Source organism: Cyphomyrmex costatus, unplaced genomic scaffold (assembly GCF_001594065.2).
Source record: "Cyphomyrmex costatus isolate MS0001 unplaced genomic scaffold, Ccosl1.0 scaffold811, whole genome shotgun sequence".
In the NCBI taxonomy this organism is placed as follows: domain Eukaryota; kingdom Metazoa; phylum Arthropoda; class Insecta; order Hymenoptera; family Formicidae; genus Cyphomyrmex; species Cyphomyrmex costatus.
Genome location: NW_017280388.1, coordinates 867 through 14,962, shown reverse-complemented (window position 1 = coordinate 14,962; position 14,096 = coordinate 867). Strand labels below are relative to the sequence as shown.

The window sequence follows — 14,096 nt, the reverse complement described above, 5'->3', positions numbered from 1 at the left end:
ATGACCCGGGCCGGGAATGGCGAGCGAGCGAAATCTCCAGGGGCCGTAATTAGCGATTTAAGTATTATTTTCTAATCCCCACGATTTAATTGCATGTAAAATGAGTGACGCCTCACCGAAGGAAGAACGACGGCAGTTGGAAGCAAGCAGCAACGGAAGAGTAGGAGAGGAGCGGCCACCAGGGCCGAGGTAGCGGTCGGCCGGCCTATGCCTGAGAACAGTGAGGGCCGCAGGAGGACCGGACGTCCGGCGAATGAAGGAGAAACGCCTCGAGGAGGCGCGGGCCCGACGGACAGGACCGCCGTATGCCAAACAGCGAGAAGGCGGGCCGTCGGTAGCATAAAAATACGCTGCCGACACTAGATGAGCTCGCGGGGCCTTCAACCACCCCTAGGACCTCGCTGGGCACGGCACTGCCCGTTTCTTCTTCTTCTTTAGTTAATGGCTCCCGCCTCCAAATAATCGGTAGGACGATACGGCCAGGTCACGTCACAAATGAAAATCGTATTTAAGTGTCTAACGAACGGATGATGCAATGCCCGCGAGATTGGCGTTGCTCGACCGGTATCTGGGCGCCTGCGTCTACGACATCGTCACGTCGCAATAACGCGCGTCATGAGAGCCCGAGTCGTCGAAGGGTGTAAGATGACGAGCAATCGAGACGAGCTCAGCCGCGGACACGCATCGAGTAATTCTAACTTATGGCACCACGCCTCCTAATAATGGAAAGGCGATACTGCCAGATTACGTCTTTAATGGAAATCGAAAAAAAAATATGAAAACGAACAAATAGGACAAAACAATGCACGGTCAAAGTCGGCAACACTTTCAAAAATATACGGTAGAAAGCACCCGACCGAAACGCGTCCGCCGCGGCCGAGTGGTTCTTCAGAACTGACGACACTGCCCGCGAAGGATCGCGGGCACACACCTTGGTCGCGGAAAAGCGCGGTGCGGCTGCGCGCCCCTCGGAGGGGGATAACGTATTGATCGCGCATCGATCGCGATTTTCGGTGCTTTTTCGTTTCCGGCCAGCGAACTGGTTAGACGTCCGGGCCTGACGCGTGTGAGCTTGCGTTCACGGAAGAGAGAGAGTGAGAGAGAGAGACCGAAATCGCCCGGATGAGGACCCCGGCAGGGATCTATCGGTGAGATTGCTCTCTGATTACTAAGATGGTAAAGTCGCATGCATCGGGGCGAGGGACCCTCGTGTTCTGCAGTCGAGCGTCATTAGTGAATTCTCGCGGAACTGCCATTCGCGGCCCTTTGGCGTAAAGTATCGTTTAGTGAGACGCTCGGCGACAAGCGCGAGAAACTCCCAAGCTCCCGGGTAGTCGGCTATCGGGGAATTAACGTAGACTTGGAGTTGCAGGCCTCCTGGAGATCGCGATAGCTGAGAGCGAAAAAGCCCGTGCACGCGTGATGCACGTTCGCGAGATGGCAGCGCGAGAGCGAGCGTTCAGGGGCAATATTTGTTACCGGTTTTCGTTACCGGTAGCACAGCAGTTGTATTAGATTTTCGCGTGGATTTACGGCGTAAACGCCGTGTGCTGTTCTCGTTCATAATTGTTCAAATTAAGAGCCCCGGAACGCCGATCTCGTGCGGGACTGCCGTTATATGTGATATTGTAGATCGACGTTGGTGTGAGTGAGACGGCGCGAGTCGCACGCCCTTGCTATGTAAAACGCGATGTCGACGTTGTATTGAGTCGTAAAGAATCGGCATATTATTCGTTTGGTGTGTTCTCGTGTATGGCAGTACGGCCGGCGCGTGCCGACTGATATTCTCGCGTGAATTTTGGTGACTCTGCATGATGTTGTATGCAATCTTCGAGATTATTTTTAGTCACCTTGCGATGTTGTTGGGCGAACTTAATTTTCGAGAGTCCGTATTCGCGGAGGGGCTGTAGATTATATCGCGTTCGCTGATTTGCTGTAATTTTGCTACGGATTTCTCGCGTCATTGGATATTGTCGTCGTTAGTATTACGAAATACTTTGTTCTTGCGCGCATTTGATTGCTGTAATTTTTGTTTAGCCAAGAGCATAATTTTTCTTGCGGGTTCGCAGCGCTCTAGTTTATTTTGTAATTTTTTTTGTTTGTCATTCTTTCAACGCGCTATCAATGCCATATTATTGAATCATTTATTTATTTTTTTTCTGTTCTTAATAAACCCGCTTATTGTTACTTTAATATTGAGAGTATGATTTTTGGGTTCTCGGCGTAATCTTTCCTCCTAAATTTCCCTGTCTCAACGCAGCCCTTGTCTTTCCCCAAGACCCTGCCCCTCTACCGTTGAATGAGCTGTCCTAGCAGCGTAAGAGCGAGAATTTCCGGGATTTTCGCATATGTTTCGCGTTTGGGTAGTGTCGTATTGGGAAATTCGAATTGTTCGCGAGGTCGACGTCGCCTTTAAAGACGTCTGGCGCCCAACTTTCGCGTTTCGCGATTCTCGCTCGATCACTTTCGCCTCCGTTATTGTCATTATTCGTCTGATCGGGCTCATTATTTCTTTCGACTTGCGACGCGCAAGCGAATAACGTCGCAATATATATAATACAAACACATGCACGTACATGCACGTCTGCGTAATAACTTGAATCGTTAAAATAGTTCCCAAAAATGAGGAAAACAAAAATTTTTTTAATTATTAAAGAATTAAAAATACGATACCTCAGCGAATTTTTAACGTAAAGAGAAAAATAAAAAACGAAAATACGCGGATTTTTAAGAGTTACAGTAGGAGTGGATCGAAAATTATATAGAAATAATAATAACCAAAAAAAAACTATAAAATCAAGGAAAACGTCGAAAAATTGAAATATTCCGATTTTTCGAAATGTTGCACCATCTCAAAAAATCTGCAAAAATTCATAGAAGTAAGTCATAATCAAAGCTAAGAAATGACGAAAAAAAATTTTTTGTACCTCGTTAAATAAGGTACGAATTTTACATTTTTATTTTTCAAACACTTTTTTAAGGGCCCCAATGACCTTGAATAAAATATTTTAGGCGTTTAATTCCTTCATTGTTTGTAAAATATTTTAAGTTTCGCTTATCAGTCAACTAACTCCATGAATTTTTGCAGATTTTTTAGTGCTATCAATCTTTAGAAAAAAAAATAAAACCCAAAAAATGAGGTTTTTTCGGCCCAGGAAGCGGCTTAGGGCAACTTGCGCAATTCGGACTGTTCCGGAATAGGAGAAGTTTCGCGCTACAAAGCCGAATAGACGGATCGATTGCGCCATCCATCGATTCCGTCCGTGAATCTTTCGTCGCACTCACCGCGCCGTCTTGCGAATATCATTACTACAATTTAGCGGCATATTTGGATACCGATGTCGCTGTCGTCCTGCCGATTCGTCGCGCTTGTCGCGCAGCGCGATTCTACCCTGAGACACAAATCAGTACTTGCCGTGCCAAGTTGTGCTCTCAAATTACTCGTTGAAAGCAGCAGCTTTCTTTCTACGGGTTCGCTACTGCGACTCGTTACTTTGTAATCTCATCACGGCTACCGTCGTGGATGAGTATCGTCGAATTAACCGCAATTAATCGTCTCTCTCGCCGTGCAACGCGAATACCACTGCGTTTATTGTTGTGAATAAAACTTGCATATAACAAGTTAAAGAGGAGTGCTCAGAGGAGTGTTCTCAACCATCCAGTCCACCAATCCATTCCGTCATTCGAGATCTCAGTCGAGATCGAAGCAGCGATTTCACACATAACGAACATTTGGTCCTTCGAGCCGGATAAACAACAAGGGACATTGTGACTCTTCGTTCACTTTCGTGAACGTAAATGACGTGGCACATCGCAAGATTTCCGTTTCGAGCATACCAAGTTACGGAAACCTCACAAACTCATAATGGAAGAATTACTATCGCAGCAGCGATTAGCTATGCGCTCTGTCACACGCGCATTGGAAAACTTTAAGAAGATCGGCCGTGCAAATCACACGTACGGCATAGTTCGGAATCGCCTTCAAACTCTCAAGGAGACTTACGCTCGATGCGAGCTCCTGCACGCACAACTGCTCAAAGTCTCCACCAAGGAACAAAAGGATTCCGAGAAATACTTCAAGGAGAATGTCTACATGGAATTGGAGGACGCCTACCTCGCAGCATCGGACTACATCTCCGATGCCCTCGCCTCTCTCGAAGCAGATCAAGCGGCATCAAGTCCAGGGTTATCCGTGAGTCAATCACAGAAATCCGAAAAAACTTTTACATTACCGCGCATTAATTTGCCGAAATTCTCCGGCGATTTACGGGAATGGGAAACGTTTCGCGATCAATTCCGCTCCATGATTATCGATCATGCCGAGTTGTCGAATGTTACGCGCTTGCAATATCTTTATTCATGTTTAAAGGACGAAGCACGCGATGCGTTGCGTAATCTCCCTTTGACCGAAGCTAATTTTAAAATCGCGTGGAATGTACTGCTTGCGCGTTACGATGATAAACGTCGATTAGTGTCGGAACATATTCATACGCTTCATACGCTACCGGCCGTTAATACGGATTCCGCTCAGGATCTTATGTCGCTTCGAGATAAAGCTAATATGTCAATTCAAGCGTTAAAAAATCTCGGTCGTCCAGTTGAGTGGTGGGACGATTTGCTCGTCTATCTAGTCGTGCAAAAATTAAATAAAGCCACGCGTAAAGCATGGGAATTACATTTAGGCGATAAAACGGAATATCCGTCGTATACGGATCTTCATAACTTTCTCGCATCGCGAATTCGAGCGTTCGAGAATATTCCAACGACCAGTACGGTCAAAACAAAACCGAGCAAGTCGTCCGTTCAAAGTCACACGACGACCGCTACCGGAGCTCATTGTCCGCTTTGTAAACAAGATCATTTCTTGTCAGTATGTCCTGATTTCAAGAAGAAACAGGTTAACGAGCGTCGCGATCTTATTGTCAAATTTAAACGATGTCTCAACTGTTTAAGCGCTCGACATTTCGCGAACACATGTCCGAGTAAACATAACTGTCGTCAATGCCAACAAAGGCATCATACGATGCTTCACGAAGCGACGACATCAAGCGCGACCGAGAATTCCCTTGAATCCAACGAAACGAATACGTCAAATGAAAACAACGTCGTTTCACATTTAATTACGAAAACAACATTTGACAAATCTCGTGTTCTATTAGCTACCGCGCGGATTCAGGTGTGTTCTTCGTCTGGTCGCACAGATGTCATACGCGCATTGTTAGATCAAGGATCTGTCACTAGATTAATTAGTGAAAATCTCGCTCAACGGCTACGGTTATCGCGAACACGCGTTGCTGTCTCGGTTACCGGAATCGGTGAAACGCAATCCGTCGCACGACATACTGCTCTGATTTCGGTATCATCTAAGACCGGCAAGGGTCCGTCATACTCAACGACCGCAATTATTATGCGCTCTCTGACTAAATACACGCCGCCTAAAATAGCATATCAAATTTCTCTCGCCCATTTAAGCGGCCTGCCATGGGCTGATCCGCAGCCCTCAAGTGCCGATCCGATCGAAATGATCATCGGCGCTGATCTATACGGTGCTGTTCTGTTACCGGGCCTGTGCTCAGGTTCCTCTAATCAGCCAACAGCACAAAATTCCATTTTCGGCTGGATCATGTCTGGTCCGATTTCGACGAGTTCGTCTTCAAACATGTCTAACGTGACAGTTAATCATACCACGTTGCACGACAATCTCGATGACGAAATTCGTCAGTTCTGGGAAGTCGAAGAATTTCTGCAAGTATCATACCTCACTCCTGAGGAACAACGTTGTGAGGAACATTTCCGAGCAACTCATTCTCGTGACTCTAAAGCCTGTTACACAATTCGCCGTAGTCGCTGTTGGCATACGCTAATCGTACATCGTACGTCGTAAAACGGAAACTTGATCCGACATCTATTCTACATTTAAGTCGTATTGACTGCGTTCAGCAGACTCAACTGTGCGGAGCGGATCTGTGAGCGCTCGCTGCTATTGGATGATCTAAAAGAATATACCAATAGCAGCAAGCGCTCACGGATCCGCTCCGCAACGGTTGAGTCTGCTGAACAATATAAGTATTGATATGAAGGTTATGGATAAAACTATAGTTATTTATTATAATTTCTTAACAATTTGGGAATATTTTTTAAAAATAATTATATTGTTTAAAAAAAGACGAAAAATGAGGAGGAGATGGTGGGTGAAGCCACATATCTCTTTACATATGAGAAATAATTATGGTGGCTATGCAAGATTATTCAGATATTTTAAACTAAGTGATCATGAAGAATTCTTTAAATTTACAAGGATGTCAGTGGAACAATTTAACAGTATACATGATCTCTTAAAGCCAAAGCTGCAAAAGAAAAGTCGCAGAGAGCCTTTATCAACAGAAACTCGTGTTGCTGAGACATTAAAGTTTGTACACAGAATCATAATTTATTGTAAACTATTTTTATATTGGAATGTGTGTATATATATGTATATTATATATACATTATATATATACAATGTATATATACAGGGTCCGCCAAAAGTACCGGGACGGTCTAATAACTTTTGAAAGAATTAAATTTTCAAAAATCGCCGAAACACTTGAGACGATTTTTCAAAAAATCTATCTTTTGAGGGGGGTTACGACCCCCCATCCCTAAGGGGGCACGTGGGGCACGAGGGGGGTCGAAAATCTGAAATGGCAACATAGGTCGACTGGGGGCTCATTGGAAAGGTCTTTTCGAGACGAATCCAAAACACTACGCATAGAGGGCGCTGCGTTCACTTTTGTCGGGAAAATTCAATTTTGACAATTAGATAATTTTGAACATTTTGAAAATTTCAGGGATGGCAATAGTAACTTACAAGTAAATATACTCAAGTGCCACTAGTTATGTTAAATAACAGTACACATTAAAATAATAATATTTCGCTAAACTTTCAAAACAAAAATACTTTGTTAAAGACCAAACACAAAATAAGTTTAAGCTTCGTCAAAAAGAGTGAGAAGAGAGAAAAAAATATTAATATAAACTTTCAAAACAAACAAATAAAGGAAGAAGATAAATTGTAAACTAGTGCAGTCAGTTCAGCTATAAAGAACAAGTATTAAATACAAAAATAAAATCGACTACATTTCTTAATAAACTTACTTATTTTAAAATAGAAAAACGTTCCACAAATTTTTTTTTATAAAGCTGTTAAAACATTGTCTTTTTTCATATTTCTGAATTACTTGGAGTACTTCAATGAGACATTGAGTCTTATGTGTATCAGGAACATATTTTAATGCTTCTTCTATTGCCAACATATAACCATTTTCATTCTTGTTTTGGCTGCATATGAAAGATGAAACATTGTTCATAGTAGCAGATATTGTAGAACTTGCTTGTATTAATTCCTTTTCAAGTAAATTATCTTTCGTTTTACGCCGTTTAGCAAATTCATCCAATTCAGATATATTTTTTGCAATATTTTGTAGCACAGGACGTTTTACACTTTGTATCTTAGAACTTATACTTCGAGATGGTGAAAAGCTATCAATGCTATTATTATTTAATGTGTTACAAGGTATCTTCAATATGTTACTATCAATTATAGGTGCTTCATTTTCATCTGCCATATATTTGCCTGCAAATATATATTTTTATATAGAATATAATAAAACTAAAGTTAACATTTAAAAAAATAACGCAAACCTAGAGAATCGTCACTGTAATTCTCGTTACAATTTACTGTTTCATCATTGATTGATATAACATCATGTTTACATGATGATAAAGAATTGTTTTTTTCAATTTCTGATTGTGTTGAACAGCTCGATTGACCAATTTTCAAGGAGAGTGATGTTTTGGTTCTAAAAAAGAAGGTTATTAACCCCTTCGCTGCGGATGACAAAGATCTTTGTCATTTAGGACTTTTCTCTGACTGCGGCAAAAACGCAAATCTTTGTCATGGCATGAATTAGTCTAATGAAGTCAATAATGTAGCCAATTTAAAAAGTGGACCATTTCTAGACAGTCTAAGGCATACTGAACAACATGCCGTTGGCCTTTTTCAAAAACATAATGTCAAAAAAAAGATACGAGTTCTTAAAAAATGTAATTTTTACGAATCCATTTCTGCATAAAAAGTTAAGGAAATCGATTGAAACTCGTTGCCCGAGGGTTTTCGGGGTCGCTGATTACAAATCTGAAGTCAGATTTTATGCAGAAATGGATCTAATATGATGTTATAGCTCATGACAAAGATTTTTACAAAATCGTAAAAATTACATTTTTTAAGAACTCGTATCTTTTTTTTGACATTATGTTTTTGAAAAAGGGCAACGGCATGTTGTTCAGTATGCCTTAGACTGTCTAGAAATGGTCCACTTTTTAAATTGGCTACATTATTGACTTCATTAGACTAATTCATGCCATGACAAAGATTTGCGTTTTTGCCGCAGTCAGAGAAAAGTCCTAAATGACAAAGATCTTTGTCATCCGCAGCGAAGGGGTTAAATAAGAAATTAAATGTCATAAGAGGTATTACTAACCGTCTGTGCTCTATATAAGTATTTAAAAAAAGCATTGTTTTATAAAGTTCCCATTCCTTCGTAGGTTTATATCCTGAGCCTGATGGCGGCAATTGTTGTTTTCTCTTTTCGCGGCTGAACATATCTCTCAAAGATGTCCAACGTTTCTCTATTACTTCAGCTGTCAACAAATTTATATCTCATTGCATTATTTATAATTTATTATGTGATGTTTAAAGAATGTTTACCTGCCATGTCAACGCTGTACAAATTTTTTAAGGATTCTGATATTTTGTGCCATAATTCTTTCTTTTTAATATTATTTTTAAAATTTATATCTTTTTTATCGTACAAGCATTTATTGTCACGTACGAAATTAATGATTACTTCGTCAAATGTCACTGATTCCATGATATTGGTAGAAAAATATAGAGGTTAGATTCCTTACTTAACTCGTAGGACGGCGTCGTAAGACGGAAAAGATGAGAGTTGACCTTTCGTTGCGACAACCGACTGCAGACAGCACTTTGCGACAACCAACAACTCAATGCGCATGCGTCCCACATTCGACAGCGACATACGACGTATTGTGTAACAGGCTTAATGGACGGTACGTCGTACGGCTACCGTTCAAAGCCAATCCTCCGATTGTAATCGGCGAATCTCATCACATCGCCTCATCACTTCTTTCACGGCTTGAAGGCCGTCTTCAAAATAAAAAGGATATGGCATCCGAATATCGAGAATTCCTACTGGAATACAAAAATCTCGGTCATATGACGAAAGTAGACGAACCAGTCTCTGCTTCACAATCAGTTTACATCCCGCATCATGCGGTGATTCGCGAGCATAGCAGCAGCACGCGGTTGCGCGTCGTGTTCAATGCATCTCAGTCGACATCGAACGGCTCTTTACTTAACGATCATCTTATGATCGGTCCTAAGTTACAAACCGACCTTCGTTCGGTAATTCTTCGATGGCGACAACATCGTTATGTTTTCACTGCCGATATCGCAAAAATGTATAGGCAGATTCAAGTCGATCCGCGAGATCAAGATTACCAGCGCATCTTATGGCGCTCTTCATCATCCGAAGCGGTGCAAGACTACCGCTTGCTTACTGTTACTTACGGTATGGCGTGTGCTCCATACCTCGCTCTTCGTACAATTCAGCAATTGACGCAAAACGAAGGCGCTCAATTTCCTCTTGCTCAATCAGTTTTACGCAATCAAATCTATGTCGATGATTGCATCTTCGGCGCGGATGACAAGCCGCTTGCAAGGCAAATCCGCAATCAATTAATTTCATTGTTACAAAAAGGTGGATTCCTCCTCCGTAAGTGGGCAAGCAACTGCCCTACGTTACTCAACGACCTACCGGTCAATGAAAAGAGTCTCAGTCAAGGCAAAATTCTGCAAAGCGACGAAAGTTTCAAAGTCTTAGGCGTCACGTGGCTCCCTGCTACCGATACATTCCAATTTTCAGTCGAAGTTACCACGTCGATCCCAGATTCTAAACGGAAAATTCTGTCTACTATAGCAAAATTATTTGACCCGCTCGGGTGGCTTGCTCCGGTCATAATTACTGCAAAAATTATCATGCAACAATTGTGGGCTACTAAGTGTTCGTGGGATGATCCAATTCCACCCCCTCTCATGCAAAAATGGCACAATTATCACACGCAGCTAATTCAACTGCGTAATATCTCTTTGCCACGATGGACTGCCTTCGGTTCCGACACAAGTCACTGTGAGCTTCACGGCTTCGCTGACGCATCGTCCGTCGCATACGCCGCTGTCATATATCTTAAAGTGATCTCGCTCATGGGATCAGTTACTGTTTCGCTATTAATAGCAAAATCAAAAGTCGCGCCTCTTAAGCCCTTGACAATTCCAAGACTCGAACTATGCGCTGCTGCGCTTTTAGCACGAACAATGTCATTTACCAGAACGACATTAGAACTGTCGACAATTCCCTGTCATTGCTGGACGGATTCAACCGTCACTCTCGCTTGGCTACGCCAATTTCCATCTCGATGGAAAACGTTTGTCGCGCATCGCGTGCACGATGTGCAAACTCTAATACCTGATGCCATGTGGCATCATGTTCCGACTCATCAGAATCCCGCGGATCTAGCATCACGCGGAGTTACCGCTTCCTCGTTCGCGGAGAACTCACTGTGGTGGCAAGGCCCCGAGTGGCTCAAGCTTTCTTCAAGTATGTGACCGAATGAATCTCGGCAAGATTACGACACCTCGCTCGAAAAAAGTTCGACCATAGTCGTACAAACTCTCGATATCGAATCTCAATGGGACTTAGCTTCCCGCTATTCTTCATGGCCAAAGCTTCTTCGCATAACGGCCTATCTAATCCGCTTTATTAATAAGCTTCGAAATCGTATATACAAAAGGCAGTCGTCAAACGACGAATCCGATTCTATTCCATCCGATATAATTTCGGTGGACGAATACAAACACGCACGACTATTTTGGTTACGCGTCATTCAACAAAATCTTTTTCTCGATGATGTGCGTCGATTAAAAAATTCGAAACCAGTAGCGAAAACTAGCAAACTAATCTCACTTAATCCATTCTTGGATGACGACAATTTAATTCGCGTAGGCGGTCGATTACGAAAATCCGACCTTTCATATAACGCTAAATGTCCTCTCATTCTAGCAGCACACCCACTCGTTACGTTGATAATTCAACAAGCTCATCTGCGTTCGCTCCATGCGGGCACGCAACTAACATTATGTGTTTTACGCGAAGAATTTTGGATTCTTCGCGCTCGTCAAACTGTGCGAGCCGTCTTGTATCGTTGCATTACTTGTACGCGCGAAAAGGCGGTTATCCCCAGTGAACTCATGGGCGATCTCCCGGCAATGCGCATTCTTGCGACAAGTCGATCGTGCATTCTTACATTGCGGACTTGACTATGCCGGGCCCGTTCCTGTCAGATTGAATTCAGGCCGTACAAATCTCAGAAGGCCTACATTGTCGTATTCGTCTGTATGACGACGCGAGCAATACATCTCGATTTAGTCAGCGATTATACTACCGCCGCGTTTCTCGCAGCATACGCGCGCTTCCGCTCTCGGCGCGGGATGCCGACCGATTTATATTCCGATAACGCAAAGAATTTTCGCGGAGCTGATCGCGAATTGAAAGCTGCAATTCATGCAGCAAAACAAGATTCAAACTTGCGAAGCAAACTGTCGTGCGACGGTGTCCGTTGGCACTTCATTCCCCCCTTCGCGCCTCACTTCGGAGGCCTATGGAAAGCCGGCGTTCGCAGCATCAAATATCATCTCAAACGCGTTATCGGTTCACACACGCTGACATTCGAAGAGCTTACGACGCTGCTCTATCAAATCGAAGCGTGCCTCAACTCACGTCCGATAGCTCCGATGTCAGATAATCTTGATGATTATTCATGTCTGACACCGGGTCATTTCTTAATTGGTAGCGCTCTCACAACGCCGCCATCTCCTACGCTACTCGAAACAAAAGAAACGCGCCTGACTCAATGGCAACTCGTGAAGCAAAAAGGCGAAGTTATTTGGAAAGCATGGTCAAATGATTATTTAATCGGATTACAACAGCGCTCAAAATGGCGCGTCGCTCAAAAACTCGCCCGAGTCGGACACCTAGTTCTTTTACGCGATCCCCTTGCACCACCGTGCAAGTGGGAACTCGGTCGGATCATTGAATGCCACACGGGAGACGACGGACTAACGCGCGTCGTCACTGTGAAAACGTCAAAATCGACGTATAAACGTTCCATAGTGAAGCTATGTTTCTTACCCGTTGATTTAAACGAAACGTCCACATGAACGATTTCCTTTCGTGGCATTCATTGATCGAACTCCTTTAGCTCGAACTTACTGTATAATAAGTTCATGTTCTCGTATACCTCTCTACATAAATATTTCTATGCATGTATCATATCTTTCTAAATCTAAGTAAAGTGTAAAGCGTCATGTATCATATGGTTTTAAACTCGAATGGCACGGCGGGCGGCATCAAATAATCTTGTATCGGCTAATCTAGCCGAGGTGGGCGGTATGTTCCGGAATAGGAGAAGTTTCGCGCTACAAAGCCGAATAGACGAATCGATTGCGCCATCCATCGATTCCGTCCGTGAATCTTTCGTCGCACTCACCGCGCCGTCTTGCGAATATCATTACTACAATTTAGCCGCATATTTGGATACCGATGTCGCTGTCGTCCTGCCGATTCGTCGCGCTTGTCGCGCAGCGCGATTCTACCCTGAGACACAAATCAGTACTTGCCGTGTCAAGTTGTGCTCTCAAGTTACTCGTTGAAAGCAGCAGCTTTCTTTCTACGGGTTCGCTACCGCGACTCGTTACTTTGTAATCTCATCACGGCTACCGTCGTGGATGAGTATCGTCGAATTAACCGCAGTTAATCGTCTCTCTCGCCGTGCAACGCGAATACCACTGCGTTTATTGTTGTCAATAAAACTTGCATACAACAAGTTAAAGAGGAGTGCTCAGTGTTCTCAACCATCCAGTCCACCAATCCATTCCGTCATTCGAGATCTCAGTCGAGATCGAAGCAGCGATTTCACACATAACGAACACGGACCATCCGTACCTTATTGTTTATGCCCCACTAACTATTTATAATAGGATAAAATTGAATTTTCAGGAATTAGGGCATTTCGCCTATCTTAACCGAGAATACCCTTTGTATCGTAAAATTCCCCGACAGTTTCCTGATTTACTGACAAAATATTGAAATTTTCCCTGACCTCGAATGATACATACTTAACAATTTTTCATGGAATTTTCAACATTCCCTGACTTCCCTGACTTGTGGCAACCCTGGTAAAACTTTAAATATTTTAATTTCAGAATAAACATTTAATTAATCAAGTAATTACCTGATTCACTTACTTGATTAACTGATTAATTAAAATCAGGAGACGCGGTAGCGTCTCCGGCCATGTTCAAAACTGTGAGACGCTACAAGTCTCTTATCCCGAGCTATCAAAGTCTATTTTTGGGAGGTGCATAACTATGAAAATATAAAAAATTTTGAATCAAACGTTATATGTCCTGAAAGGCGGCATCACCACGAGTAATTTGAGCCAAAAAATTTTAAATCGGTCAAGCCGTTCTGGAGATATAAGCGGTCAAAAAGTGGTGATTTTAATGAAAAATTAAGAAACGTCTTCTTATTCTTCTTCTCTGTCCGCATTCAAAATTTTTCAAATCGCCATTTAAACTTTTCAACATCCTCTCTCACCTTCACTCGCACCTCCACCATCTTCGACCCACCGGACCTCCTCCACTCGCCACTCCCCCTCCCCCCATCAACCACCCCCGCTGCTCCTCTCTTTCGCCGTATTTCACTTTTTCCGTTATTACAACTTTTTGACATCCTCTCTCACCTTTCACTCGTACCTCCACCATTTTCGACTCATCGGACCTCCTGCACTCGCCCTTCCCCCTCCCCCTACCACCCACCCCCACCGCCATCCTCTTCCGTCGTATTTCACTATCTTTCGTTGTTACAACTTTTTAACATCCTCTCTCACCTTTCACTCGTACCTCCACCATCTTCGAC

At 43.1% G+C, this 14,096-nt stretch overlaps 3 protein-coding genes across 3 annotated transcripts; 2 read left to right on the top strand and 1 right to left on the bottom strand.

The window, feature by feature from the left end:
• Positions 1 to 3,865: 3,865 nt before the first annotated feature.
• LOC108781403 (uncharacterized) lies at positions 3,866 to 5,884 on the top strand. The gene has a single exon (XM_018549356.1). It carries the CDS (start codon positions 3,866 to 3,868, stop codon positions 5,882 to 5,884), a length of 2,019 nt encoding a protein of 672 aa, XP_018404858.1.
• A 61-nt stretch (positions 5,885 to 5,945) lies between these two features.
• On the bottom strand, positions 5,946 to 8,756 carry LOC108781402 (uncharacterized). The gene is made up of 5 exons (XM_018549355.1): positions 8,750 to 8,756; positions 8,523 to 8,682; positions 7,684 to 7,841; positions 7,221 to 7,615; positions 5,946 to 6,053 (listed from the first exon to the last, which is right to left on the bottom strand). Exons 1-5 carry the CDS (start codon positions 8,754 to 8,756, stop codon positions 5,946 to 5,948), a joined length of 828 nt encoding a protein of 275 aa, XP_018404857.1.
• A 227-nt stretch (positions 8,757 to 8,983) lies between these two features.
• LOC108781401 (uncharacterized) lies at positions 8,984 to 10,726 on the top strand. The gene has a single exon (XM_018549354.1). The coding sequence runs from the start codon at positions 8,984 to 8,986 to the stop codon at positions 10,724 to 10,726; it is 1,743 nt and encodes a 580-aa protein (XP_018404856.1).
• Positions 10,727 to 14,096: the final 3,370 nt, after the last annotated feature.

Excerpts from the sequence above, each read along its gene's own strand:
- LOC108781403 (XM_018549356.1), top strand. The coding sequence starts at position 3,866 with ATGGAAGAATTACTATCGCAGCAGCGATTAGCTATGCGCTCTGTCACA.
- LOC108781402 (XM_018549355.1), bottom strand. Across the intron at positions 7,616-7,683 it reads TTACAGTGACGATTCTCTAG|GCAAATATATGGCAGATGAA; the intron begins GTTTGCGTTATT and ends ATATATTTGCAG. Across the intron at positions 6,054-7,220 it reads GTCTCATTGAAGTACTCCAA|CAGACTCAACCGTTGCGGAG; the intron begins GTAATTCAGAAA and ends TATATTGTTCAG.
- LOC108781401 (XM_018549354.1), top strand. The coding sequence starts at position 8,984 with ATGAGAGTTGACCTTTCGTTGCGACAACCGACTGCAGACAGCACTTTG.